Source organism: Pungitius pungitius, chromosome 10, assembly GCF_949316345.1.
Source record: "Pungitius pungitius chromosome 10, fPunPun2.1, whole genome shotgun sequence".
Classification (NCBI taxonomy): Eukaryota; Metazoa; Chordata; class Actinopteri; order Perciformes; family Gasterosteidae; genus Pungitius; species Pungitius pungitius.
Window position 1 is genome coordinate 16,518,709 of NC_084909.1, and position 25,271 is coordinate 16,543,979.

Here is a 25,271-nt window from a genome sequence, read left to right on the forward strand (position 1 = left end):
GTGGATTGTTTCGAGTGCATTTGCAAAGTCAACATAGAATGAAGCAGACTAAATGAAAGCCAATAGATTTAATATTTCAGGTAGATAACATGAAGTAAAGAAAAAATGAGTCCCTACAGGAACACAGGAGGAATGCAGCGGCCTAGTTCAACACATCGCTTCTCTACATTTACAAAACAGCTGGGAGGCTCCTCATCTGCTCAGGGCGGTTGGTGGAACATGCACAAGAGTTCGAGTCCACATGAAGGCTGTTCAGCGGGAGAACTGCCTCCGGTCCCCTTTCCCTTTGTTCACATGCTTGAAGATCCTGGACTTATGCGCATTGTTGGATTTCTGGTATCCAAACCCGCCTCCTCCGCCTCGCTTCTGCAGCTTCCCTCCTTTACCGCTGTGAACATCTGGAGAACAGCTGAGTTAAGGAGAACTTACATTGCACATTTCCACAAATCATAAAAGGAACAATGTCACATGTCACAATGACGACAAATACACAGCACTGATTAGCAGCAAAGGATACGCAGGTCGACGTATGGGGGGACCTTGAACCCAAACGAGAGCGCCACCATGGGAAGGTTGAGGGTGTTGACGCTGTAAATCTGTTTGAGCGAGTGGGAGTCGTACGCCCTCACGTAGGACTTGTAGGCCTCCTGGGCCGACTTGTGGAGATAGTAGTTCTTCTCGATCAGCTTCTCCATCTAAGGAACAAGAGGCAGTTGGTTCATGCCAACATTTCTCTTTAGTATCTATAGAAATCTAAAACACCAACATTGTGGAAGCTGCTGAAACCGTATCAACAAGCACTTCTTACCTGGGACTGGATATCTGAGATCTTGCTCCAAGAAAAGTCAAACTCGCTCAATGGAACCTGCACAAGAGAGCAGACTAAATCAAGGCTTGTCCTATAAGAAGACATGGCCCAGCCTGAGTAAAGGCGGCAGGGACACAAACACGAGGTGGTTACCTTGGCCAGTTTCAGGAAGCGCAGGAAGCCAAGCTCCTCGGGCCGCAGGATGAGGAGGGCGTGGCCTCTGCCGTTGATGCCTCTGGCCGTCCTGCCCACCCGGTGGATGTACTCCTGCAGACGCAAAGCCAAGCTTAAAAGGGGCCCTACTAGGGCTGGGCGATATAGACCAAAAGTCATATCCCGGTATATTTTGGCTGGATATCGATATACGGTATATATTCCGATATTTTCTCCACATTAAAGGGAAGAAAACCTGAACGCAAATGTCAAAGCCAAATATGACATGTCATTAGTCGTTTAATTGAAACCAGCTATTTCAGTAAGTAGTTGCAAAATCAAATAAATACAAATGAATAAATAATAAATTAAACAAACAAACGCTCAGCCGTTCAAATAATAATTTGTAAACATAAATAGTGTATAACAGGAGTATTCCTTTTGCAAAAAAAGCTCCATACGGTGCACATATAAATAAAAACCCCAAATCAGGGACTCTTTCGCGGGCTGATGGGGGGTCTGGGGCCTCGTCGTTATAGTATACCACTTGTCACTTTTCTCTTCATAAGGCACACTGCGGGAAAATGAGGTTTGCAGTGAGCTTTGTTTCTGGCATGCGGCTTCTGTAGCGCGCAGTTTCACACACTCTTCGTATAGCAGTTTGTGCCGTTGTTTTAGGTGGTGAAAAAGATTTGAAGTGCTTCCACCCCTGGCTGTAACCTGGCACTCCCTACATATAACGTTGTTTTGTTGCTCATCGGATACTTTAAATCCGAACCATGTCCAAATTACTGAGCCTCCTCCGCAATTCCTCCTCCACACGCCGCGTTGTTGCATCCTCCATGTTTGTTGAAGTGTCTGTCCCTGCCCCTCCCCCCTCTGCGCGTGAAAGAGGATGGGCGGGGCGAGAAGCAGTGCAGAGAGCTCCAGATTGGCAGCTTGCAGAGCGCAAATTGAAATATATTGATGTATGCAAAATTGTCTAATTCCATACCCCATTAAAAAAAATATTGATATATTCGTTTATACCGATATATCGCCCAGCCCTAGGCCCTACTCTGTTTATTGCGTCGAGTTGTGGAGTTAGCTCCAGTACCTTGGGGTCATCTGGGGGGTCGTACTGGACAATCCAGTCCACCTCGGGGATGTCCAGGCCTCGGGCCGCCACGTCAGTACACAGCAGGATGCCAGAGTCGGCATTACAGAACTGGAAGAAGGTGGTGGTGCGTTTGGTCTGCTTCTGTTTGCCCTGAAAAAACACAGAATGAGAAGAGACGGGTGAGGCTGAGGCCTTTAAACAGGATGCAGCGGTGCCAGGAGGTCGGTGACATGTCTTACATGGATGGCCATGACAGGCAGGTCGATGTAGTTGAGTAGCTCGTAGTGGAACTTCACAGACATACAGGAGGAGAAGAAGACCATGAGCTTCTTCTTGCGGTTCTTCTTCAGGAAGGTGAAGAGCAGCAGGAAGCGCTTCTCTGACGGACACACGACGTAACCCTGAAACCAGAGACGGTCCAGTTACAAGGCGCCAGTAGGCAGAGTAGGACAGTGTCCATGTGACAGTAGCAGCTCGTACCTGCTCCAGACCGTCCACGGTGGCGTTGTCTTTGTTGTCGTCCACGCCGACGTAGAGCGGCTCTTTCTTCAAAGAGATGCGAGCCAAGTCCTCCACCTTACGGGTCTGAGTGGCGGAAAACAGCATGGTCTGTCTCTTCTCTGGAGACACCAAGGCAGAGACATTGGACAGGACATTGGGTTAGCCTTCACTGTGTGCAACCAGCATGTGACGATTGATGACTAAAAAAGGTCCGGTTTCCATAGTCCACATCCTCCTAATCTCTTAAAAGCACTAAACTGCTGAAGTAACCATTTAACTAACCCCCCTCCCTCCCGCAATCAAAGAGCAATGAGAGCTCTGAGGCAACAGAGATACGTACTCGGCAGCAGCTTGATGATCTGCTTCAGTTCCTCCTCAAATCCCACCTCTAGGATTCGGTCGGCCTCATCAATAATCAGACACTGTAGGTTCTTGAACATGAACCCAGGAGTATTCTGAGGGCACAAGAAGGTTATCGTTACAAACCCAGCCAGAGCAGTAGAACCACAGACATTCATAGTGGGCAGCCGTCAACAAACATGGGTGATATTTTTTGTCTTGACATAGTTCTGTCTGCGCCCTGCTCACCTGGAGGTGGTCCAGTAGGCGGCCGGGTGTGGCCACCAGAATATTGACACCGTTAGCAAGCCTCTGGGCCTCCGCTGAGCGGTTGCTGCCACCCATGATCAGACCAAAGGTGTGGACGTGATGCACCATCAGCTCCTTCAGCACGCCGTACGTCTGCATCGCCAACTCGCGCGTGGGGGAAAGGATCACCACGCCGGTGCCTGAGCAGAAGAGGGGGACATTAGTCTCTTTTGGAACTTTCACTGATTGCATGTCACAAGCTTCTAGCCAAATAGCTGTTTGGAGTAGAAATAATAACCATTATTGTTTAGAAGTCACTAGTACTGCAAGTTACTCATTAGTGGGCCTGAGCTTGTTCCAGTTGCATCATCTACCTGGTTTGTCGAACAGTCACCTGACCTGGCTTTAAGCCACAAAACATTTGGGGAGGAGTCTTACCATTCCTGGGCATGAACTTGAGTTTGTAGATAAGCTCCATGGACGGGATGAGGAAGGCCAAGGTTTTACCGCTACCCGTCTTTGCCGCAGCCAGAACATCTCTGAAGAGAAGAAAAGCCACAATCAGATTCTGGTCTGAAGCTGGTCTTTCAACTTTAGCCGGCCTCTAAAAACGGCATTACATCAGTCAGTCACTTACCTTCCCTCCAGCAGTGGGCGAATGCTTTTGTGCTGGATCTCAGTCATGTGTTCAAAGCCCATCTCCTTCACCGCTTTCAGCGTGCTCTCACTCACCAGCTCAGCAAGAGAGGAAAAGGACGTGTCCTCAAATGCTCCTGAAACACCAGTTACACAATGTGTGAGTGGAACGCTCTCCCAAAAGCACATTGTGTTTCAAGGAAAGGCCCAGATGAGGCATTATAAAACAGCATGTAAGGAAAGAGCAGGTTGGATTTTCATCAAATCCATCATGTCCATGCGGTTAGTCTTGTAGGGAGAACTGCTGAGGGCTCCTCCCAAAGACAACCACAGCGGTCTCTGTATGCCTCAGTTGACACCCGCTTCACGATGGAAACACTGAGCGGGCAACACATAGAGGCAAAGCTCCGATTTTTGTTTTCATTTGCAGTGGTTGTGTGTGTGTGTGTACACTGAACGGTAAAGATGAATGCAGCAGCCCACTGAAGCACTGCAGTAAACTGGTTAAATAAAGACCTGGTTGTTTCTTGGTAATATATGCTGAACCACCTTAATAATCCAAAAATTGTATGAATGACGAATTTAACGTGACACGTGTGGCAATTTAAATAATAATTAAATATCAACCGCGCTCATGGCCCTTTTTGTGATATCGGGGACCTGCTTACAGTTAATATGAATACTATTAGAGAAAAATTAGTAGTAGTAATAGCATTAGTAGCTGGTGTCCTCTGGCTTCGGTCGGTTATCAAAACATTGGCCAAATGATCAGTTTCAGACTTAATGGGAAAATACAGAATCCCTTAGTGTCCATTTCTAAAGCCTCACATTAAGAGATAAAACACTTTATTTAAGACGCTGCACTACTTGCAGGTCTCTGTTGTGCCAGATTCTCAATTAAGTTTCATTCAATACCCGTTAAACCAGATGGTAATTCAGGCTGATCATCTTCCTCTTCGCTATCGTCCTCTTCTTCGTCATCTCCTTCCTTTGCAGCGTCCTTGAGTCGATTGCTTTTCTGTTCTCCATCTGATGAAGCATCTCCATCGACGTCCTCCGCCTCTTCTTCTTCTTCTTCTTCTTCTTCTTCTACGGTTCTGGTTTTTTTCTCAACTGAAAGAAGGAATTCAAGCATGCGGGTTAGTCGTCAAACTAAATTATTTGCAGTTCAACATCCCGTTGCCAGACTCCGGTTACCTGGGGATTCCGCAGGGTCGGTCAGCTTTCTTTTCTTCTTCGTCTTCTTGGGGGTCTTCACTTTTGTCGTGGTCTCTTCCGCTGGCACCACAATCGGTTTCTTTAAACCGTTTTCTTTTTTCTCACAACCCTGGTCTTCAAAGCCGTTTAAGTTACCTGTCAAAAAATTGCAATGAAACAGTTTAAGCTGATCAGTCACATGACCGATGAAATTACTTCTCAACCACGCTAGTTAGCCAACTACATTTTAATGACGCGTATAAAACACACAACAATCTGCAACAAATTACGGCGAAAAACAAGTATCTAAAGCCACAATGTGTTGTCAGCATTTGGCCGGTTTATCGAGAAGTGCCATTTTAAAAGCATGCTAACTCAGCTAGCTTAGCAGCTGAGGATTCGTCCCCGCTTCAGAAACGCCTCAATAACACCACAACAAACACACTATTAGCACTGCACGTACCGTTCTCTTCTTTTTCTGTTTGATCCCGAAGTAGTTTTCGCTCTTTGTTCTTATCATTCCTTTTCTGAATTTTCTTGCGGAGAAGCTTCATCTGTAGGTCCGCCATGGCAATGCAGTCCTGCACACGTGTGTGTGTGTGTGTGAGGGTGTTGAGGACCCCTCTGGGCCTTGGTCTGCTTTGCCTGAGTGAAAAGTAAAAGGACCTCTCTCGTAGAACAGGCATTTATTAACTTCACTGGTAAACACTGTTTAGAAACGATATTGGTCTTAGGAAATACCTTGCACCTACAACCTGAGTATGCTCAGTTAGCCTCCAAAATGTTTCTAATAAATACGTTTTTAAATGACAAATGAGGTTTAACGTTAGCTATATTTTAATGAATATATAATATGAATTGTGGGACACTGACTAATCACTGTCATACTACTAGTGACTGCTGTTTATAGTGCTTTTAAACTAATATATTTAGTATTTATTCTGTAATTGGTTTGTAAAAAATATGTGTGTCTTCTGTTCCCAAAAGAAGACACTTACACCTTACAAACCTAAAACACTTGTTAAACAATGCAGTTTAGCGCTTAAAATAATAAGCAACATAAAATGCAGCTAATAAGGACAGTTAGCTGACAACAAGCAGTGAACCAGCCACCTCAACATAGACGTATATATGATGGTTGTTACATAGGTTGAAGAATAAATTACAATTGTATATTGATTCATGACGACCCTGAAATCAGGAGGGTTTTCTGTTTTCAAACTAAAGTACCGTAGTCTAAATTTTCATAGTAAGACGCTAGTTTAAATAAGCTTGGTACACTAAAGCGTGGTTTATTCATTTCTAAAAATAGTCATTATAGTTGTATTATGCATTTTTTATGTTATATTGAATGGATTCACTGAAAACCATGAACAACCCTGTGAAGTTTCAACGTAACACCTCACCTGAAACAGTAGTATTTTAGGAAGAAGTAAGGTCAAACTCTAACACAGTAGGGTAAACCCACATGGTGGGTGACAGGCTGACTCAACAAACATAGAAGCAAAGCATACCCTATTTATGATCTATTTCACTCTAAATGGACCCATGGACCATTTACCTAATTAACATCATGATGTATGCATGGGGAAGCCCATACAGAGAACTAGGGAACTAGGGACTGAGACCATAAACTCATGTTAACTGAGGGAATAAATCAAGTGAGTAGTCTTCCTCTCATAGACTTCTACACAATCTGACTCACTCTAAACGTGTTGCCCCCTGATGGTCAGAAGAGACAATAAAAGTTTTAAGTCACTTCCACATCGCCTTCTCTCAGCAGAATCCGAGGTACACACTTCTTTTTATTACAGTTCCAAGTCCGTCAGGCTCCTGAAGTTTGCAGACATCAGCAATAATAATAATGATAGTATTATATCAATTTCATGTATTCATGTATACTATGTATTAGTGAAATGTAATGCAAATACTTAACATGAACACTGCGAAATCTGTACACAGATTCATTAAGCATGAAATAAAATAAAACAAAAAGTTGTATTACCCCCATTATCGTATATTGTAATATTAACTATATTTTAACACGTTTATCCATCCGTCATGTAAACTGAGGCCGTCCTCCTCCTCTCTCGATGATTGACAGCTGCGTAGTCCCGCCTTCGTCGCGCTCTACCCGGCCTCCGCCATCTTGCCTCTCTCCCTGGCTGCCAGAAGCCGAGTGCGGAAGTGGATACGGCACTGTGCGGGCTCAGGGTTCCGCCTGTGGACGGCTTACGACATCCTCCAGCCGACACAGCCTGCTATCCATCGAATTCTAATCTTTTTTGAGCAACAGAGACCCGGGGAGAGATGGCTGGACGGTTACCGGCGTGTGTTGTCGACTGCGGCACAGGGTAAGCGGTTGTAACCGAAGCACTGTGCGGACGGGGAGGGGGTCGGGTGTCATGAGGGGGCTCATTACGGCCAGGGACTGTCAGTGTCAGCGGCACACTGCTTCGGCCACGGCTTAATTTGTCATGTTGCTTTTTTCTCTGCTCGTCTCGCCTTTAGTCCCTCGTCTGTGTTTTCTTTCGTCCTGCAGCCAGCTAGTGAAACGTCCTGTGGGGAGCCCGGAACCCGAGTGAGCGAGGCTCTCCCCCACAGCTGGCTCATTCATTTGGAGCTGACGGGCCTGCACGCCAGATGTTGTCTACGTTATATTATATGTTACTTTTATGGGCACAAACCATCTTTTTGAAGAAACGGGACTTCAGCTCGTGAAATGCAGAAAGGTCTCCGTCATTGCAGATTCGAGTAGGCGCACTCCTACTTCCTATTCAGCCTACACTTCCTCATTCACGCGCTCTAGTCCATATATGGTGCTTTCTGGGCATCCGCGCATGCTGTTGTGATTAACTTTTCTACTTTATGTTCTTTGCTGGGCCACCGACTATTTTCCTAAACGCATGGTTTGAACCGTATCGACCGAGTGCGAATCGGGGATGTTACTTAAAGCACAGACCGAATACTAGGGGACTGGATGGTCCCTCGGAGAGGTGGACACCTCCTTCCTGCTTCCTTTATGCTTCTGTTTGAGGCTTCCCTTTTTAGATGAATCTTTCAATGATGTATTTGAATGATATTCCCAAGTCTCCCTGTGAACATCTTAGGGAGGAAGTGAATTGTCCTATAACCACTGCCAACATGTACAAGTTAGATTGTTTTTGGGTTCTAACAGCGGGTTGCGTTGCTTGCATGTAGAGGCTTGACCTCCCCACTCTTCATATTGCATACCACACTTTCCCCCCCACCTGCCCCCCAAGCTGTTAACCAGTGGGCTGCTTCTGATCTGCTCTGGGACAGCAAAAAAAAGGGCAATTGAGAATTTGCTTGGCTGGCGCAACTTTCTACTCATGGAGCAGATGGCCTCTACTTTATGGCCAAAGCCTTTTGGTCATAACCCATATGTTCCCATATTAATCACTACATCATTTACTTTTTTTATCACCAGAGATAACACTTTATCCCAAAGACGCATGGATCAGTGCAATCTGTGCGTGTGGATGCTAGGGTTCTGCAGCTTAGCCAAAGGGGTCGAGATGTGGGCAGGTGTATGATACTGAGGGTCGTCTCTGAGTCGTGAAGTGGCAACTCCTTTTCCTAGTGGGTGTGGATCTTCTCAGCACCCTGGCTGCTACCTATTTGAGGAGCCTACATGGCCATGCGCAGGGAGAACCACACTCTCATCCAGACTGAGATGGTGTGTATAGGATGTGGTTTTTACTTTGTCTCATCAAGGCCTCTATCGCAAAAACATCTCAGGTGTGTGAAATGGATGACATTTAAGGAGTTATAGAGGACAGGAAAAGTCAAACCTTCACTGAGCTAGTGGGGACAAAGGGCTGTGCGATGATGTCCCCCAGCAGACACGCGGTGCACACAGAGCCTGTCGAGGCAGGTCCCGGTAGACAAGCTGGGACTGCTCCGTGGAATGAGCACTGCTGTCCTTTCCTTCTGTTGCAGTCAGCCCAGATTGTTGCTACTCTCGGGAGGCTGTTGTGTCCCCGAACAGCAATCCACGCGTGATTGGAATAAAGTGTCTCAAAGAGGTGCTGGCAATGTATCCAAGAGCAAAGTAGTGGCATTGAACGGCCTCTGTTGCCCCAGAGACTGTAGTGGGAGAGTTTCCCCCATAGTGGCGGCGTGAACCAGAGATTGAAATCATTTGTGCCTTATTTCTCATAATACTGCACATAGAGGAGCAGCCCACTTTCTCTCCCAGTTTTCTACTGCGTATATGAACACAATCAATCACATAGTCCCACTGTGTTCTGTCTCCTGGCTTTACAATCAACATTGGCAGCGCTGTTGGTTTTTCACTGTGCTGGACAGATAGGGCACAGTGCGAGATAAGATTATATAACTTTGTTCACAAAAAGTGCTGTTTTAAGCTCCTGACCAAGAACCTGTCGTTAATCTTTAGTTATCACATCAGCATATTGCTCTCCAGATGTCGTGTCTTAGTTTGGTGTTGGCGCTCCGTCACACTGCAACATTTACAATGTTCATCGTGATGCTGCGTACTTATCTCATCTTTCTGAAAATGAGACCCACTATTTCCTCTCCCATTGGAGGACTTTCTCCCAGGAAAAACAAAAAACTTGGTTTGTGTCCAGGAGCGGAAATTAACAGATTTCATAAACTTTTTCAATATTGAAAGTTGGTGCTTATAAAGATACACAGTCAATACAAGTCACATTACAGCAAAATATTCTCAGGTGATTTCTTCCAAAGAGCAAATGCTATGTGGCTCTTTTTTAAAGGGGAATTCCAAGGAGCCTCTATTATGACCAGGATGTGGTCCTTCATGGCCACAGAACTTCATAACTCGGCTGTGTCCTCTATCAGTCTCTTGGGCCCTGTGTGCAGGAGATATGGGAGTCCAGTCTGTTCCTAGGCCAGTTGGGACTACATCTGGTTTGCATCTGGTTAGCATGTGCTGAGCAAAACAAAAAAAGTGCAGAACACAGTAGCCTGTGAAGTCTAGAGCCTTTGATGTGTCTTACCTGAATGAGTGTAGACATCAACATGTTGCTTTTGTAACCTCTTTCTTCATTTTTTTGATTTATACAACTTCCTTCTTGTAGTCTTTGCTTGCTTTTTCCCCCCAAAGTGAAGTAGGCAATCATATACACAGCAGTGTTGAGGTCAGAGCCAGTTTATATGGACATTCGGCTGATGTACAAGTTAACCCCCCACAGACAAATTTGAATAGTTTTCAGTTTTCCCCATCTACATGAATGGCTCTTTTAATGGCTTCCCATTTGCAAACTCCACATAGGCCGCTGCCTTAGGCGGCCAGCCAACCGACCCGCCAGAAGACAGTGAAGGCATTGATCAAAACGATAGCACAGGACCAGGAGATGGATGAAGCCAAAAATAGTACTATACCTTTGCACATACTAATGGGGGGAGGTGAGGGGGGGCAGTGTTAGCAGGTGGTCTGCTTGGTCCGGAGCATGAGGCCTCTCTCAAATAAAACGTGATGCTTTTCTCCTGCAGCTACACCAAACTGGGTTACGCAGGGAACACCGAGCCGCAGTTCATCGTTCCATCATGTGAGTATGTCTCTTCACTCTGACACTAACCACAACCATGATGCATCTTAGAAAAGAGGAACATTTCCACCATCCGCTTGTTCGCTTTGATTGTCCATGCTTCGAAATCTCTTTCACCTTCCATGATAAAGGTTTCGTCTCCATTTGATTTCCACAACAATCATGAAAAGTTTGATCACTATTGATAATTTGAACTTCTCTTCATGCAAATGTACATATTTTGTATGACTGTTTTTCCTTTCTGTTGCTCTTTATTGAATTCTCCATTTTCCTGTTAGGTATTGCCATCAAAGAGTCTGCCAAGGTGGGAGACCAGGCCCAGCGGAGGATGATGAAGGGGGTGGATGACTTGGATTTCTACATTGGAGATGAAGCAGTAGACAAGCCCTCGTATTCCACTAAGGTACATGGCCCTGAGAGCTCGCCCACGAGGAGCCAATGTTTGACGTTCCGTTTCTTGAAAGTTCAGATGTCTTCTTCGGTACAGGCAGCAGGCCTCTCCCAGTAAACTCCTCACAGCAGCAGAGACCTTCGCCGATGGCTCTGCTCCCTTCCGTGTCCCAGTTAGCAGCATACATAGTGTCCCACTTCTGGACCACACCAATTCTGAGCTGCTTTTTCAGTTTGCAGCTAGTAAAGGGACAAAATTAAGTATTCATATTTGTACAGATTTGCAATATTTCCTTGCATCATACAGAAGAACAGATGAGATCGTATCTGATGAATAATACATCTGAAAGGTTTGTTCTTTGATAAGTTTAATTAGCAGTTTCCTTCTAACTGCACCGTTTTTTCATGTCCATTTGTGTCATTTCCGGTTTGCATAATGGCTTTAAGTCAGTTTTCTTGTAAAATAAAATTAGAAACAGCATACTGAAAGCTTAATAAACACAGAGCCTGGCCAGTATCAGTACATATTTTACAAAATGTAAATTAATTAATAATATTAAAGGTACAGTTAATTGTTGCATACATGTTGTCGGTATTTAGTAGATTTTAGGCAGCAGTCACAGCACTGAGGCTGTCTGGCTATGTCTATCAGGCTGCCACATTTGGAAACTTTTTTTTCAACCTCTTTTCCATGAACACAGCTCAGTGTGTAGGGCTGCTTGTCCAGACACAAATTCTCCATTGAAATGAGAAATTGAAATGGCTTTGACATGGCTCCTCCGAAACATCCCTCTAGTCTTCACCAAAAGTGACAAATTCAAACCACATGGGTCTGTAACATCCAACTCGCATGTAGGATAACTGAGTGCAAACAAACCTGTGTACTGGAACAAACGGTCAGTCAAGTGTAATAAAAAAGACAGACTTACTAAATAAAAATCAATATTGTCCTCCTATGTATCTAGTTTATCATTGAAGCAGCCCCATGTTACAGTGCGTCGGCATCTTGTATTTATTCTTGTAATTTTTCTGCTGCCATTGTATCTCAACACAGAGTTCTAATTAGTTACACTCGTACCAACAGTGGCCCATCCGTCACGGCATTGTGGAGGACTGGGACCTAATGGAGCGCTTTATGGAGCAGATCATCTTCAAGTACCTGAGGGCTGAGCCCGAGGACCACTACTTCCTCCTGGTAAGAGGCTTAGGACGTCTGGTCGGCTCTAGATGGATTGATGGGCATTTGTAAACGAATCGGCCTTATTCTATCTGGGTCCATGGCCCGTAGAATACATAATGTTGGCACAAATAACCCAAATGGTCTCATGAAATCTCTTAGCAATCATATTACAAATAACCCCTGATAATTGAATTTAATGTTGAGCTAGTATGCTGGTTGTATCAAGGCTTACATAGTTCCATATTAGAATGGTAATGGTGAGTCAAATCTAGCTTTTTTGCAGAATAACTGTTTATTACTCTTTGTCTGCAGACAGAGCCTCCTCTGAACACGCCTGAAAACCGAGAGTACACAGCCGAGATAATGTTCGAGTCCTTCAACGTGCCCGGGCTGTACATCGCTGTGCAGGTGAGCTATGTAGGGTCATCCAGTGTATGTAATGTGAGGAGATCCACTTCATGCTCTCTCCTCACTCCGTTGGTGTGCTTCCTCATGGGACCATGACAGTGTGGCGTAGCAGGACACAGGGATGTGCTTTACATGTGATATCTGCATGTTTGTGTGTGCCAGGCTGTGCTCGCTCTAGCGGCATCCTGGACATCCAGACAGGTGGGCGAGAGGACACTGACGGGCACCGTCATCGACAGCGGAGATGGCGTCACCCACGTCATCCCTGTGGTAAGTCTCCAGATCATCACGACCACATCCATCGCTCGGTCTCCATAGGAGTCTGATATTTGTGTTTAGTTATCTTGGGTAACCAAATTCCTTAGGTGGTCGTGCTGTTTTAATTTCGGAGGAAGTGATCTATTTGCTTTGTTCAGATTCTTGATTGGCATTTGAAGGAACAATACTATTTGATAATCAAGCATTCGGTCATTATTCAAACAGGGTTAGTCTTATTTTGTTCCTGCCAAGTTTGAATTGTTTTGCAATGATCTGCCACTAGTCCATTTCCCAGCTAAAATTACTGCACACACACACACACACACACACACACACACACACACACACACACACACACACACACACACACACACACACACACACACACACACACACACACACCTAACCGCGTCTGCATGAAAATAATGACTGTTTCAAAAATCCTTTCATTTTGCTCACATCCTCTTCATTTTTACCTTTTTGAAAACCACTGCTGGCTCACTTTAAGCACACTGAGACAGCAGGCAGTGAGTATTTGAGGTTTCGTGCACTACGTGGTCACCACAGAGACATTTCCCCCAGTCTACTTGCTCAGTAATCGGATAGTGTTGATGTTGGAAAATGGGCCAAAGGGTTTCAGAGGCTGCAAGGAAAAACTCTGTTTTTGGAAATGTGCTTGCAGAATACATTGGGAGTGAGTCAGCATGTCTGCACCCACTGCATGATCGGTCTGTCTTTATGTACTCCCCTGTCTCTCTCAGGCTGAAGGCTATGTCATCGGCAGCTGTATCAAGCACATCCCCATCGCAGGGCGAGACATCACTTACTTCACCCAGCAGCTGTTGAGGGAGAGGGAGGTGGGCATCCCACCGGAGCAATCGCTGGAGACGGCCAAGGCGGTCAAGGTTAGTCCTCATCTGCACTTCCTCGTTATGCAGGAACCACCGTGTGACGAAAATACCGACCTCGCATGAGAGCCTCAGCAGAACATTTGTTAGCATACAACATAACAAACGGTTACTATACGGATAACAAAGGAACTTTTGAAGAATTTTCTACTGGGTTTGGACATTTCATTAAAGAATGTTCAGTATTTTAGTTGTATAAAGACATGACATCATCTTATTAATTTTTTACTGTGTTATGCACGTACGGATATTTTTAGTATCATTCCTCATATCTGTGTAGGTTTGTGTGTGTATTTCTGCTGTGTACTACACCAGAGAGAGATAGAGAGACTGCAGGGAGTACTGGGCTCACAGATGAGGTTGTGTTCAATGCCACTCGTGATTGTTTACGTCTTTCAGATGTGCATGAACCTTGGATGTCTGCACTTTAAGCCTATTTTATGCTTAAGGACACGCAGAGGCAAGAGGCCTTTGCGCGCCCCTTGCGTGCCTTTTCACCCCCTCTTGCGTGCTTGCGTGTGTCGACCCATTTTTCTAGACTTTTTCTAGGCTGTGATCGGTCTGCTAACTACATCCGTTCTGGAGTCTCACAATTCCGCCATAGTTGATACGAAGATTTTTTACGAGAGAATGAATCAGTTTGAAGAGGTTTTGTCAGAAGAAATCCTTAAATATGACCACTGATTCAACCCACCTTTGCCAACTAAAGGACGCGCAGAATGCGTCCAATTAATGGAGGGAGATCTCCGCTAACGTCTGTTTGCCGGTTGTGGTGTGAAATACTGGACAAATATGTCTGCGATGAAAAGCAGCAGTGGCGATGTACGGGGCAAAAGGTCTCTGATAAATAAATAAATAAACCAACAACTTCCACACACAAAGACTTCACTCTATAGGTATAGTGTTCTGGCGCTGAATTGCTTTGCAACATGCGCAAGCCTTTTAGAACCATGAATTGAAACAAGTCCATTGACACAAGACGCAGACGCAGACCCAGAAGCATGTTCCAGCCTTTAGTTTTGAAACATGAGATGAGTTTAGAGCCTCGTTGTTCTGCTCGTGGCCACCAGGTGCCACTGTCGTTCTGCTCCCTGCATGCAGCAGGTGTCCTTCAAAGCTGTTCCCTGCTTAGGTTTGTTGGTGGTTTCTGATGACAATGAGCACCGTGTTTATCAAACTGGGATCAACCACAACTCTAGATGATCGAGTTTTTCAGTGGCACATTAATTTGTATTTAGTTTTGTTATGACTTGATGTGGGTTCTATTTGCCGTCTCTTACTGTTGCTCCATTCTATGCATTCACGTCAATGGATTCTTATCCAAGACTCTGTCCTCAACGTCAAAGCTTCACTCATAACAGAGACAGAAAAACAAGAAATTCTGTCGATTCAAATAAACTAGCCTTAGCTTCAGGGGAAATCAAGTCAAGTATCATGTCTGAAAACGTTCACAAGATGGAGCACTGTCCAACCTAATCAAGCTAATGGCATCGCCTCAGAAAACTGTAGAGTGGTACGCTCTGCTCGGTCATAGTCACTATTACTGCAAAGCACAACTAATCACACTGCCAACTCCTCAAATTGAATGTGTTTCTACAACTTCGTAATCAGCAGTAGAATGTAAACGACATCAGACGCACCAGCCAGATGTTACCTCAGTGCAAACATTCATACTGCAAACATTCCCCCCCACCACCATCTCCAGGAGCGGTTCAGCTACGTGTGCCCAGATCTAGTCAAAGAATTCAGCAAGTACGACACAGACGCCTCCAAGTGGATGAAGCAGTACACCGGCATCAACTCCGTCAGCAAGAAGGAGTTCACCATCGATGTGGGCTACGAGCGCTTCCTGGGGCCGGAGATCTTCTTCCACCCAGAGGTCAGTGCAGTGTGGAGCAGCTGTTTCCACACACACCCTGTGCTCCAGGATGTTTTGTTGCACACCTCTCAGACACATTTTGGGTGTAATCTTTGTTCTTGTAGCTAAGGGCACACACTGCACAGCATGTAACATGTCATCTTTGTTTACTCTCCATCCCAGTTTGCCAACCCCGACTTTACCCAGCCCATCTCTGAGGTGGTGGACGAGGTCATTCAGAACTGCCCAATAGACGTCAGGCGTCCTCTTTATAAGGTAAACAGACACTCCCCTTGATGACGACATGTAGCGGAGCAATGCTTTCCACCGTTTACCTGAAACGGTTCAGACCTTCACTCGTCACCATTAAAAGCTCTGTAATAAGTGTAGTGTTTCTGTCTTCAAGCCTTTTCACATAATAATGAATGCGTACCTGCAGGTTTTTTAAACTAAGTGAAACGCAGTGGGTGCTCATTTTCCATTGCGAGTATGCCATGTTGCTGTACTGGCTTTTCTCTTTTTTTCCCTCCTGTGTGTGTGACCTTTGACGTCACAGACGAGCTGGCAGACACTGGAAGCCGTTTATTAAACAGGGAAAATGTTAACGCAATTTGTCCAACCATGGAAAGCCATTTGTAACCTTTCCCCCTGAAGTCAAAAGCCATTTGTTAGCGGGAGTTGGTGGGAGAGGAGCTCTACAGCATCATTTTCAGGGTTATGGAATAACATTTTTGCTTTTATTCCCACTCTTTGGTTTCGGGGCATTGTGTGGTTGTGCAGGCTTACTGTGATGACTTCTAACTGAACATCTCCATGTCTCCCTCAGAACGTCGTCCTGTCAGGCGGCTCCACCATGTTCAGGGACTTTGGTCGCCGGCTGCAGAGAGATTTAAAGAGAACGGTGGACGCCCGACTGAAGATGAGCGAGGAGCTGAGCGGAGGCAAGCTCAAGGTGAGAGCGCACGTTCATTGATACGCAGCAGGGATCGATACTGCCAAACCAAACACACTCTGCGTGAGGAGCGAATTCCTTCATCACTACAATCACTGTTGGCACCGATGTGTATTGAATGTAGACTAGTTCATTTAAATTGCAGATATATTAAATAGAAGCCCAGGGGTTGGGGGGCGTCCAAGGGAATGCAATTGAATCGTTTCACCTTCAGGGAAGAAGTTAATTTCTCGTTCCTCCTCCTCACTCTGTCAAGCTGTGAAGGCAGTGCCTGTGATCCATCTCGCTGAGTTTTGGCCTCCCCCAAGTCCTCCTCAATCGGTGCTCCTACCTCTCTGTGAACAGTCACTATATCATTTTACTGCTGTTTGCATTCTCTACAGCGACATGTTGTCCAAAGGGGCTACCACTGCATCCGGTTGTTCCAATGAATCCCTGAATCACAGGTTCAAACTGACAGAGGTGTTATGTACTGCTTTTAGAACATGTTATGTGTATCAGTGCATCCCACACTCTAACTGATCCCCGGCTCTCCTTTCGGTCCTCCCTCTGCAGCCCAAACCAATCGATGTTCAAGTCATCACTCATCACATGCAGAGATACGCAGTGTGGTTCGGTGGATCGATGTTGGCATCCACTGTGAGTATTTCAAACTTGCGCCCGCACCGCTTCATCAAAGGCACTTCCACATCATGACAGGAGGCTGCTTGTGGATTCACACACACAATGGCTGTCGTCTTGTGTGACGCTGAAGGCCATTCATTACTTTTGTTCAATCCTCTGCGTCCCACTGTGTGTAAGGGAATGCTGTGGGCGGCGTGACCTTTATTTATTCATGTTTTCCTTGATGAGCTATTTGTGTGATCATTATATCAATATGACGTAGGTAAAGGTCTCTGCACCGTTGATTTACAAAAGGCTAATTGTTCCTTTGTTTCTCAGTCCAACTATTCTTTGTAGAGTTTTTTTGTCTTAAACTTCAGTCATTATGTCAATATTTAAGATCCTTATGTAGTCATTAATGAAATTTGCATCTTTATTTCGATCTGTTAGCGCTAATACCGATCGCTATGTGGTTTCTCCATGGCAACGGTGGCCAACGGCTCCCGAGCATTCCAATCTCGGACCTACTGCATTGTCCAGCAGAGCCCCACGTTTCTTTGTTATGACGGTCAACATGGTGGTCATGAAGGAGGAAAAAACCTCCAGTCAACATTCCACCTAGAAACTTTTCGAACAACTCTGAGAAGGAGAGCAGCAGCAGATTGTTCACAATAAAAAACGAAAAACCATCACGCCTGAACAAAGAAAACGACACCACCTGCAAAATCTAGATATGCAAATGTATGCAACTTTTTGAGTGGTGCATTTCTCTCTGTTCTCCACAGCCTGAGTTCTACCAGGTGTGCCACACCAAGAAGGACTACGAAGAGATCGGGCCGAGCATCTGTCGCCACAACCCTGTGTTCGGAGTCATGTCTTAACTCATAGTGGGGGGGTGGGGGGGGGAGGTGCTTCTGTGCGTTCAGCTATGGATGCGAGAGATGGGAAGGCGATCCATAACATAAAAAGTAAAAACAAAAGAGACCAGACTGAACGCAGACGTGCTGGAGCTTATTGCGAATGTCCCTTTTTTTCTGTTAAAATGAGGGAAATGGTTTGTAGGCCCAAACAGTTTGGAGAATATTTTTGGGTCTGTTGAGCAAGATGCAGCGAGCGATGATGATTAAAAAGATGGTGTTGGTGGAGGCCCGATAAGAACAACCGTAACAGTTCATTCCTGACACCAGAACATAGTATTTATGTTTTATAACGAGACCCAATGACGACTTAAGAACAAACAAATTATCGTCTCCTTTATTTTACTATTTTTTTCCTCCAGCTTCAAATGCACATGCCTGTGTATCACGGTAAGAGCTTGTTTATATTTCATACAAAACGTTTTTTATATGTAAAACTTGTGAAATCAGGAGTAAAACAAACAATAGAACCAGTGTCACCAAGAGATTGTTTTAATCTGCGATGCAGCTTTGATACGCAGTATTTCCTTTAGTCTGAGTAGGTATTCTCCAATGATTATGTCCCCCTTTTAATTCTTCATACAGTCCACTTAACTCACAAGCTGTGTGCCGCAGGGAGGGAACACGGAGAGAACGATGAAACTAAATGAGAACAACTGTCACACCCGTATTGTTAGAGTAGAAATCATTTTTTTTCTTTATAATTAAATACCAAATTATTAAAACAATGGAAATTGTGTATTTAATGCCTTGCAACATTCCAATAAAGGCTCCAATTTGTTTCTAACTGCTGGGGTCTTTGCCTTTTACTCTTGTCAATGTAGAACCATTCAAATGAGTAGAATATGAGGTGCTGTCTGAAGAGCCTTAATGGGGCAATGTCAATTATCAAAAAAGAAGGTTGTGAGTTTGGTTCGTTTCTTCTTTCTGTGAACATGCCCCCCCCCTTCTTCCACCAGTGGAAACATGTAATTGGATTCAATGAAGATGCTGTTCTGTTTGTGACCGGCAGGGGGCACTGTCACCACATAGGAATGCTAGTCACAGGAAGCAGGGAGCTAGGGTTGGTACCATGATTTCGTCCCATGTCCCACTCTGACATGTGGTAGAGCTGAGTTCCATCTGACACAAAATAACACAGAGAACCGTGAGGAATGAGGCTCCCCATCCAAACAACCTGATCAGAATTCAACCGGTGCTTCCTCTGCTTTGCTTTCAAACGCGTTACCTTGTTGATGGACACGGAGTCTCGTTTGAAGAAAGCAGCCTCTAAAGTCGACATGGAGGATTTGACCAAATCTGAACTCCTGGAGTCCAGCCAGAGGACGAAGCTCCGCCTCCCTAATGTTCGAGCCATGTGGCTCATCGAGTTGTTACATTTGTACCATGTAGTGTTGCTTTGATTTGAATTATTCTCCAATCTGCAGGCAGTTGAGAACGTGTCATTATGTAACATTAAGGCTTTTTAAGACCGTTGAGATTGACTGAGGCCAACTTATACAGGAGGAGCTCAAAAAGATTCTAGTTAACTTGTTGGATTAGGAATACATCAGCGTTTCAAAATATTTTCTGGAAAATGTTTTTTACTCGCGATGGATACATATTTTCTTGTATTTTGGACGAATAACATCAGCGTCCAGGGTCCTGTCTGCTGGCCTGTGTGCCTCCACGTTCCCTTTGCCTTCTGTTGACTCGGGGGGGCTCCTGCTGTGCACAGGATTGAAAATGGACGGGTGCTTCCAGAGAACCGGCCCAGCTGTCTGCACACGAGACGGATGATGAAAAGACGTGTCAGGAGCGGCTCAGTGAGGGGAAAGCCAGTCATTTCAACCTTGTTGTGTGCTACTGTAAGCGATGGCAAGACACCCCACAGCCATGTGGTCTGCATTCATCTATCCACACAGTCAGATGTGTGCGCTCCACCTCCTGTTAGCTTTCTGCATGCGTGGCCTTCCATTGTGATCCCTTAGTATGCAACCAGCCCTTTGAGGCTGAAGCTAGCAGAAGACGGAGCCCCTACCACCACGTTGAGCCTGTGGGTGTTGCACACAGTGATTGTTTGATCCTACTGCCATCCCAACCATGTATCCTTTAAAGGACCTTTAACCAGGGCCTTTAAAACCAAAAACACAATCTTGAGTGTGCAGATATTTGGCTGTGTTTGCTAAATATTCTCTGCTCAGGTATACATCGCTCTGCTGCGTCTTTACATAGAGAATAGTGGTTTGCTGCTATATTAACATTCACAATGTCAAATGCTGCACCTTTAAAGTCTAATTCTCTACATTTTCATCTCTGAGGTATGATAATCAAACATCCAGATTAAGTGTTCATTTTAAAAGGTCTCTTTTGGGTTGTTCCATGTTCAGGATAATTCAATAGGTCATCTTTCTTTTTGTAACATCAAAGCATACATAGTGATGTTACATTTCCATTTTCCCAATATTTCTACAAGCGAACTCCATGCATGCATTTCTAGCTTTGTCCAACAGGTGTCGCTCTCTGCGTCTCTCTTCCCTCTCCCTGACGTGCCGATGCGACCCTCGGGTCGGAGTGTGGGGCTTCTTTCAGCCTCACGCTCAGCTGCGAGCACCTCCTCTTTCTGCGCTGGTGTGGATGAATGGAAGTAATGGCCTGAGACCAACGTGATGTGCTGCCCCATCCACAGAGAGGTTAAGCACTGATATGTCCAAGCGGGTCCATCCGCTGGACGGGGCTTTTCCTTTCACTGCCCACTGTCCAATGTCCACATTCATTAGAGGGCTGATGACACAAACAGTGCAGTGATTGCTGGTCACTGTGCATCAGGAAGAAAGTAATATCTTTTTGTCCTCGCTGACAGGCCAGAAATCGGATGTTGGCTCACTAGAGCGCTCCAATCACAGGATGAAGGCTGTAATATAGAGACGTGCATCAAGCGACTGTCGGTTGGTGGTTAATGCTTTATTGTTGGCCGATCGGGTCTGCAGATACAGAGAACATGTATTTTGCAACTGAACTTTGTATATGATATACTGTAGTATAATAAGCAAAATCCCATTTGTTTGATGTAAACAAAGGCTGCCATGATGACATGAGGAAATGTCTTTGATGTCAGTCAATCCCTAAATATGCGTAGCTGATCTAATGATGCTAACCCAAAAGTGAAGTACATTATCAATTTGCAAAAAAAGGTTAAACAGTTTAACCTCTACTACTGCACATTATATTTTTACTTGTTATCAATACAAACATTGAATGACAAGCACACGCAATATGAACACATTATTTACATGCTACATTCTTTCTCTTCACCAATTCAAAACTACATTCACCCTGACGCAGATATATTTCCCTTGACATTAGAGGAAGTCACCAACCCTGTTTCAATTTCCCTACAATTAGTGTTTAATTACATAACAAATAGAAGAAAATTGAAAACCTGTAAAACGAATGAATAAAACCATAATCTGTTGATTTTAGAGATCAAGACAATAAAGTGAGCAGTGGAGGTGGATGTATTAAAAAAAAAACTTTAATCTCACATGATTTCTTTCTGAATTAAAAGTCAAATCATCATGAAATGTACCAGTCAGTGAGAAAAATAAAATATCCCCTGCTGATTAACAAACCTCCCTTTTTAAGTGTAATCGTGCAATTCTTTAGTCTAATTTGAAAGTTCTAACTTTTACTTTATCAAAAATCCCCCCCAACGTGGTGCCATACGCCACATACACAGGGCTCTATACATCTTCATGTGTAGGCTTTTAATAGTAGACCATGCTGAAATGTTTCATTTTTTCTGCCCGACCTCTAAAAGTCCCCAAAATGTGTTTATGACACCTTGTCGAGTCAAGTATTTTTGCCCGGTGGAGTGAATAGACACGTTTCCTGGACAACTGTTGCCAGTTGTTCTCAGTGGTCACAACTCGAGACTCAATATGAGATTCTTCTCAAAGAAATATCCTGTTAACGAGCAGGCAGAATGCAACCAGGCTTTCATTGGGTTCCTCTCCACTGTCGCTATGAAGCAAATGGAGTTTTTGCTGTGTCCTCAGCTACAGTCACTGCCACGTCTCCAGCCACCAGCTAATTAGGGTGACAGGGTGGAGTGGAGAGCCCGGTCGTCCTTCAACCAGTCGCTCAGTGGTTCCATCCCGGGTCCTGCTAACCTGCGTGGCCAAGTGTACTTGGGCCTGACACTGTCATCGGTGTGAGAGTGATGGCATGAAGGGTTGAAGCACTTTGAGTGTTTGGAAGACTAGAAAAGAGAAATATAAGTACAGACCATTTTTCATGGAGTTATCTATTAGTTATTGTTATATCATGAGTGGACTACTTTTAATTATCGGGTGCCAACATGTGCAAATGATTCCTTTCTCTCAGTAGCAACCTTTCATAGAGCGACCCCTGAATACTGCTGCAGGCCGTTTGAGACACCCTCCCTTCCAACTAATAACCATGTGAATCATTCACTTGCACTCCATTATCTTCTTTAATCTCTGGAAAGATCCTTCTGTCGTATCAGTGAATTCTTTAGTGTGTTATTTACGGTGACTTATTGTTTTTTTTTTCCAACTGGAATTAGCCATATTTTGGACTTGGAGGCCTCACAACTGTTCCACAAGAAGGAATTGTCAAGTTCCGCTTCCATTTGAGAGGTGCTCCTTGCTTATAAAAAAAAGAATCTTTCCTTGAGTGAGATATGTGACTAAGAGCATAGAATGCTGATTGTCTCTGTCTTGGGTTGATACGCCTTCAAGGTCCATACTCAGTAGTTCAGTTGCCGTTCATCAATTACATACGATTTGTATCTTTGAGCCTTGATGAAACTAATGAAGAGAACTGTTTGCGACAAATCCTTTTGCTTCTTTGGCTTTGACTCACTAGTTTTCCAAATTACACATTGACTTTACATTAACTACAGACAGCCGAGCATCCTTATTTTCATTTCCATGGCAATGCAGGAGTTTCAAAATGAATGTTGTCACACCAGAAAGGCGCTGCTTTTGTCTGAGATTGTTTTAATGTCGATTCGCCTTCCTTCCTTCCAACAAAGCTGAATTGTGGAAGGAGAACATCAAGGTTGTTGGATTTTTCTTCTTCTTTTTTTATCTTTTCGGGGCTGAACTTGGAGTAGTCAGGAAAGATAGCCGGGGGAGGAGGGGAGATAAAAGTGGCGGAGGTCTGAGGGTTGTATAGAAGTGGATGAGATAAAGTCCAGGAGGACATATCAAGGAGACAAGCAAAGATGGGGAGGGTGATAGGAGATTGAAGGAGGGATGGATCCTCTCCTTTGCAGCAGAGAGTAATCATGAGACGGGCATTCATATTCTCCTTACGGTGTCCTCTTTCATCTCTGTCAAGATGATCTCCTTGTGAAAGTTGCAGATAATGCTGATCCAGGATGCTATAGAGAAACAAGATAAGCACAGATTCATCTTGGCATAATGGATCTTAATGTGACCCCTAATGTGACCACGGGGGTGCTAACTAACCCATAACAGCATTAAATCGAGAGAGATACTACTAAATGGAAACCTAATGGAGATCTAATGATACTGTAGATCTTCATGGTTTGCACTATAACCTCCAACAGTTAATTATTCTCCACAACCTGTGCACCATCAGCAAGGTAATATCCTTGGCAGAAAGAGCATAAGGACATTCCGAAGTCTGGCTAATGATGGCAGACACTTGGAAGGTGGTTTCTGAATCTCCAGGAGGAAGAAAGTCCTCCCGGCTTGAGGAGCAGCAGGCTGACCATAGAGAGACAATAGCTATTATGCAATCACATATTCGGACAGTACCAATGGGATTATTGGTACTCTTATATAATTGTGTCAAAAAGATTAACAGGCACAGCTGCTGTTTTTAGATGCTTTTCCTTATTGCTCATGAAAAGCACCAAAACGTATATGTACTTCATGCTCTCTCAACCTAAAGAAGTGTTTCTCAACTGGTGGGTTCCGACCCACTAGGGACCCCCCAGTCGACACCGCCAGCGAACGCGGAAGCACCCCCCCGTTGAACGATCGAATCGACTGACCTAAAGGTTCCATATGTTGGAAAAGCTGTATCTATGTTTCAAACTGACCCTCCAAAATGGTATATTGCGTCATGATTTGATGCTGGTATACCCTTTTATATCTTAAACCACATAGATTTGTCATGTGGGTCCAGAGATTTGATTCAAAGCACTCCACCAAGTTGACAGGAAACTGAGTGCAATGCTACGACCAACCTGCACGTTACCTTTAATTTGAGAGAGAGTAGCTTTACAGAACAAGTCACAGTAATGTCAAAACAAATGAAAAAAAACAAACCAAATGTTTAAATGCAACCCCATCGTGGAAAAGCACCCAAAAGTAGTTTGGAGTAACACAAAGCTCTGAGAGTGCATTCCAACAGGTTGAATGCTAATTAGCATCATTCCTCAGCCACGAAGAGGTCAGGCAGGTAGGACTTTGATATGCAAGGTTTTAAAGTGTCAAACAGCTTCAAATAGGCCCAATTGTTTTGGTCATTGGCCAAAAGAAATGAGAAACTGTTCAAATGTTGAGGTTTACAGTATCTAAAGCCCAGGGCCCTGTTCCTCGAACGTGGATAACTGAGTTAGCCGGATCATTTTCAGGATAAGATGACGTAGATCAGGCTTTTTGGTTCCCCGAAGCGGGTTAAGCTAAATCACCATAGCTAGGTTCATTTGAGCAGCTGGATTAGTTCACCACTCCACTCCACGTACTCAATGATGAAGGAGATTAACGTTTTACAGGAGACAGTTCTCACAAAGGCCTGTTATGACCTCACGATGACGTCCTGTTCGAGCGCCATCGATGCTGAAGACAGGAAGCATTTATCAGCGAAATAAGATTCATTTATTTAGCAAGATTTTCTTAAGTCGTAACGTTACGTGATGAACACCACACGCTGCAGCCGAGTGTCCACTGTCCCACAGACCGCCTCTCACACTGTCCCACAGACTGTCTCTCACACTGTCCCACGGACTGTATCACGCACTGTCCCACAGACTGTATCACGCACTGTCCCACAGACTGTATCACGTACTGTCCCACAGATTGTCTCACACACTGTCTCACACACTGTCCCACGGACTGTCTCACACACTGTCCCATGGACTGTCCCACACACTGTCCCATGGACTGTCTCACACACTGTCCCACAGACCGACTCACACACTGTCCCACGGACCGACTCACACACTGTCCCACGGACCGACTCACACACTGTCCCACAGACCGACTCACACACTGTCCC

General features: G+C 44.7%; 2 protein-coding genes across 2 annotated transcripts; one reads left to right on the top strand and one right to left on the bottom strand.

Moving 5' to 3' along the window:
* Positions 1-49: 49 nt before the first annotated feature.
* Positions 50-5,602, bottom strand: ddx18 (DEAD (Asp-Glu-Ala-Asp) box polypeptide 18). The gene is made up of 14 exons (XM_037488390.2): positions 5,446-5,602; positions 4,983-5,138; positions 4,701-4,898; positions 3,787-3,922; positions 3,588-3,688; positions 3,150-3,349; positions 2,902-3,016; positions 2,541-2,680; positions 2,300-2,461; positions 2,058-2,210; positions 962-1,075; positions 809-865; positions 518-695; positions 50-398 (listed from the first exon to the last, which is right to left on the bottom strand). Exons 1-14 carry the CDS (start codon positions 5,549-5,551, stop codon positions 253-255), a joined length of 1,962 nt encoding a protein of 653 aa, XP_037344287.2. The 5' UTR covers positions 5,552-5,602; the 3' UTR covers positions 50-252.
* Positions 5,603-7,110: 1,508 nt separating this feature from the next.
* On the top strand, positions 7,111-18,801 carry LOC119228982 (actin-related protein 3-like). Its single transcript, XM_037489039.2, has 12 exons — positions 7,111-7,336; positions 10,485-10,540; positions 10,819-10,943; positions 12,015-12,125; positions 12,423-12,518; positions 12,681-12,788; positions 13,538-13,681; positions 15,390-15,563; positions 15,726-15,818; positions 16,369-16,494; positions 17,050-17,133; positions 17,883-18,801. The coding sequence occupies exons 1-12, from the start codon at positions 7,293-7,295 to the stop codon at positions 17,976-17,978; spliced, it is 1,257 nt and encodes a 418-aa protein (XP_037344936.1). The 5' UTR covers positions 7,111-7,292; the 3' UTR covers positions 17,979-18,801.
* The last annotated feature ends 6,470 nt before the right edge of the window (positions 18,802-25,271 follow it).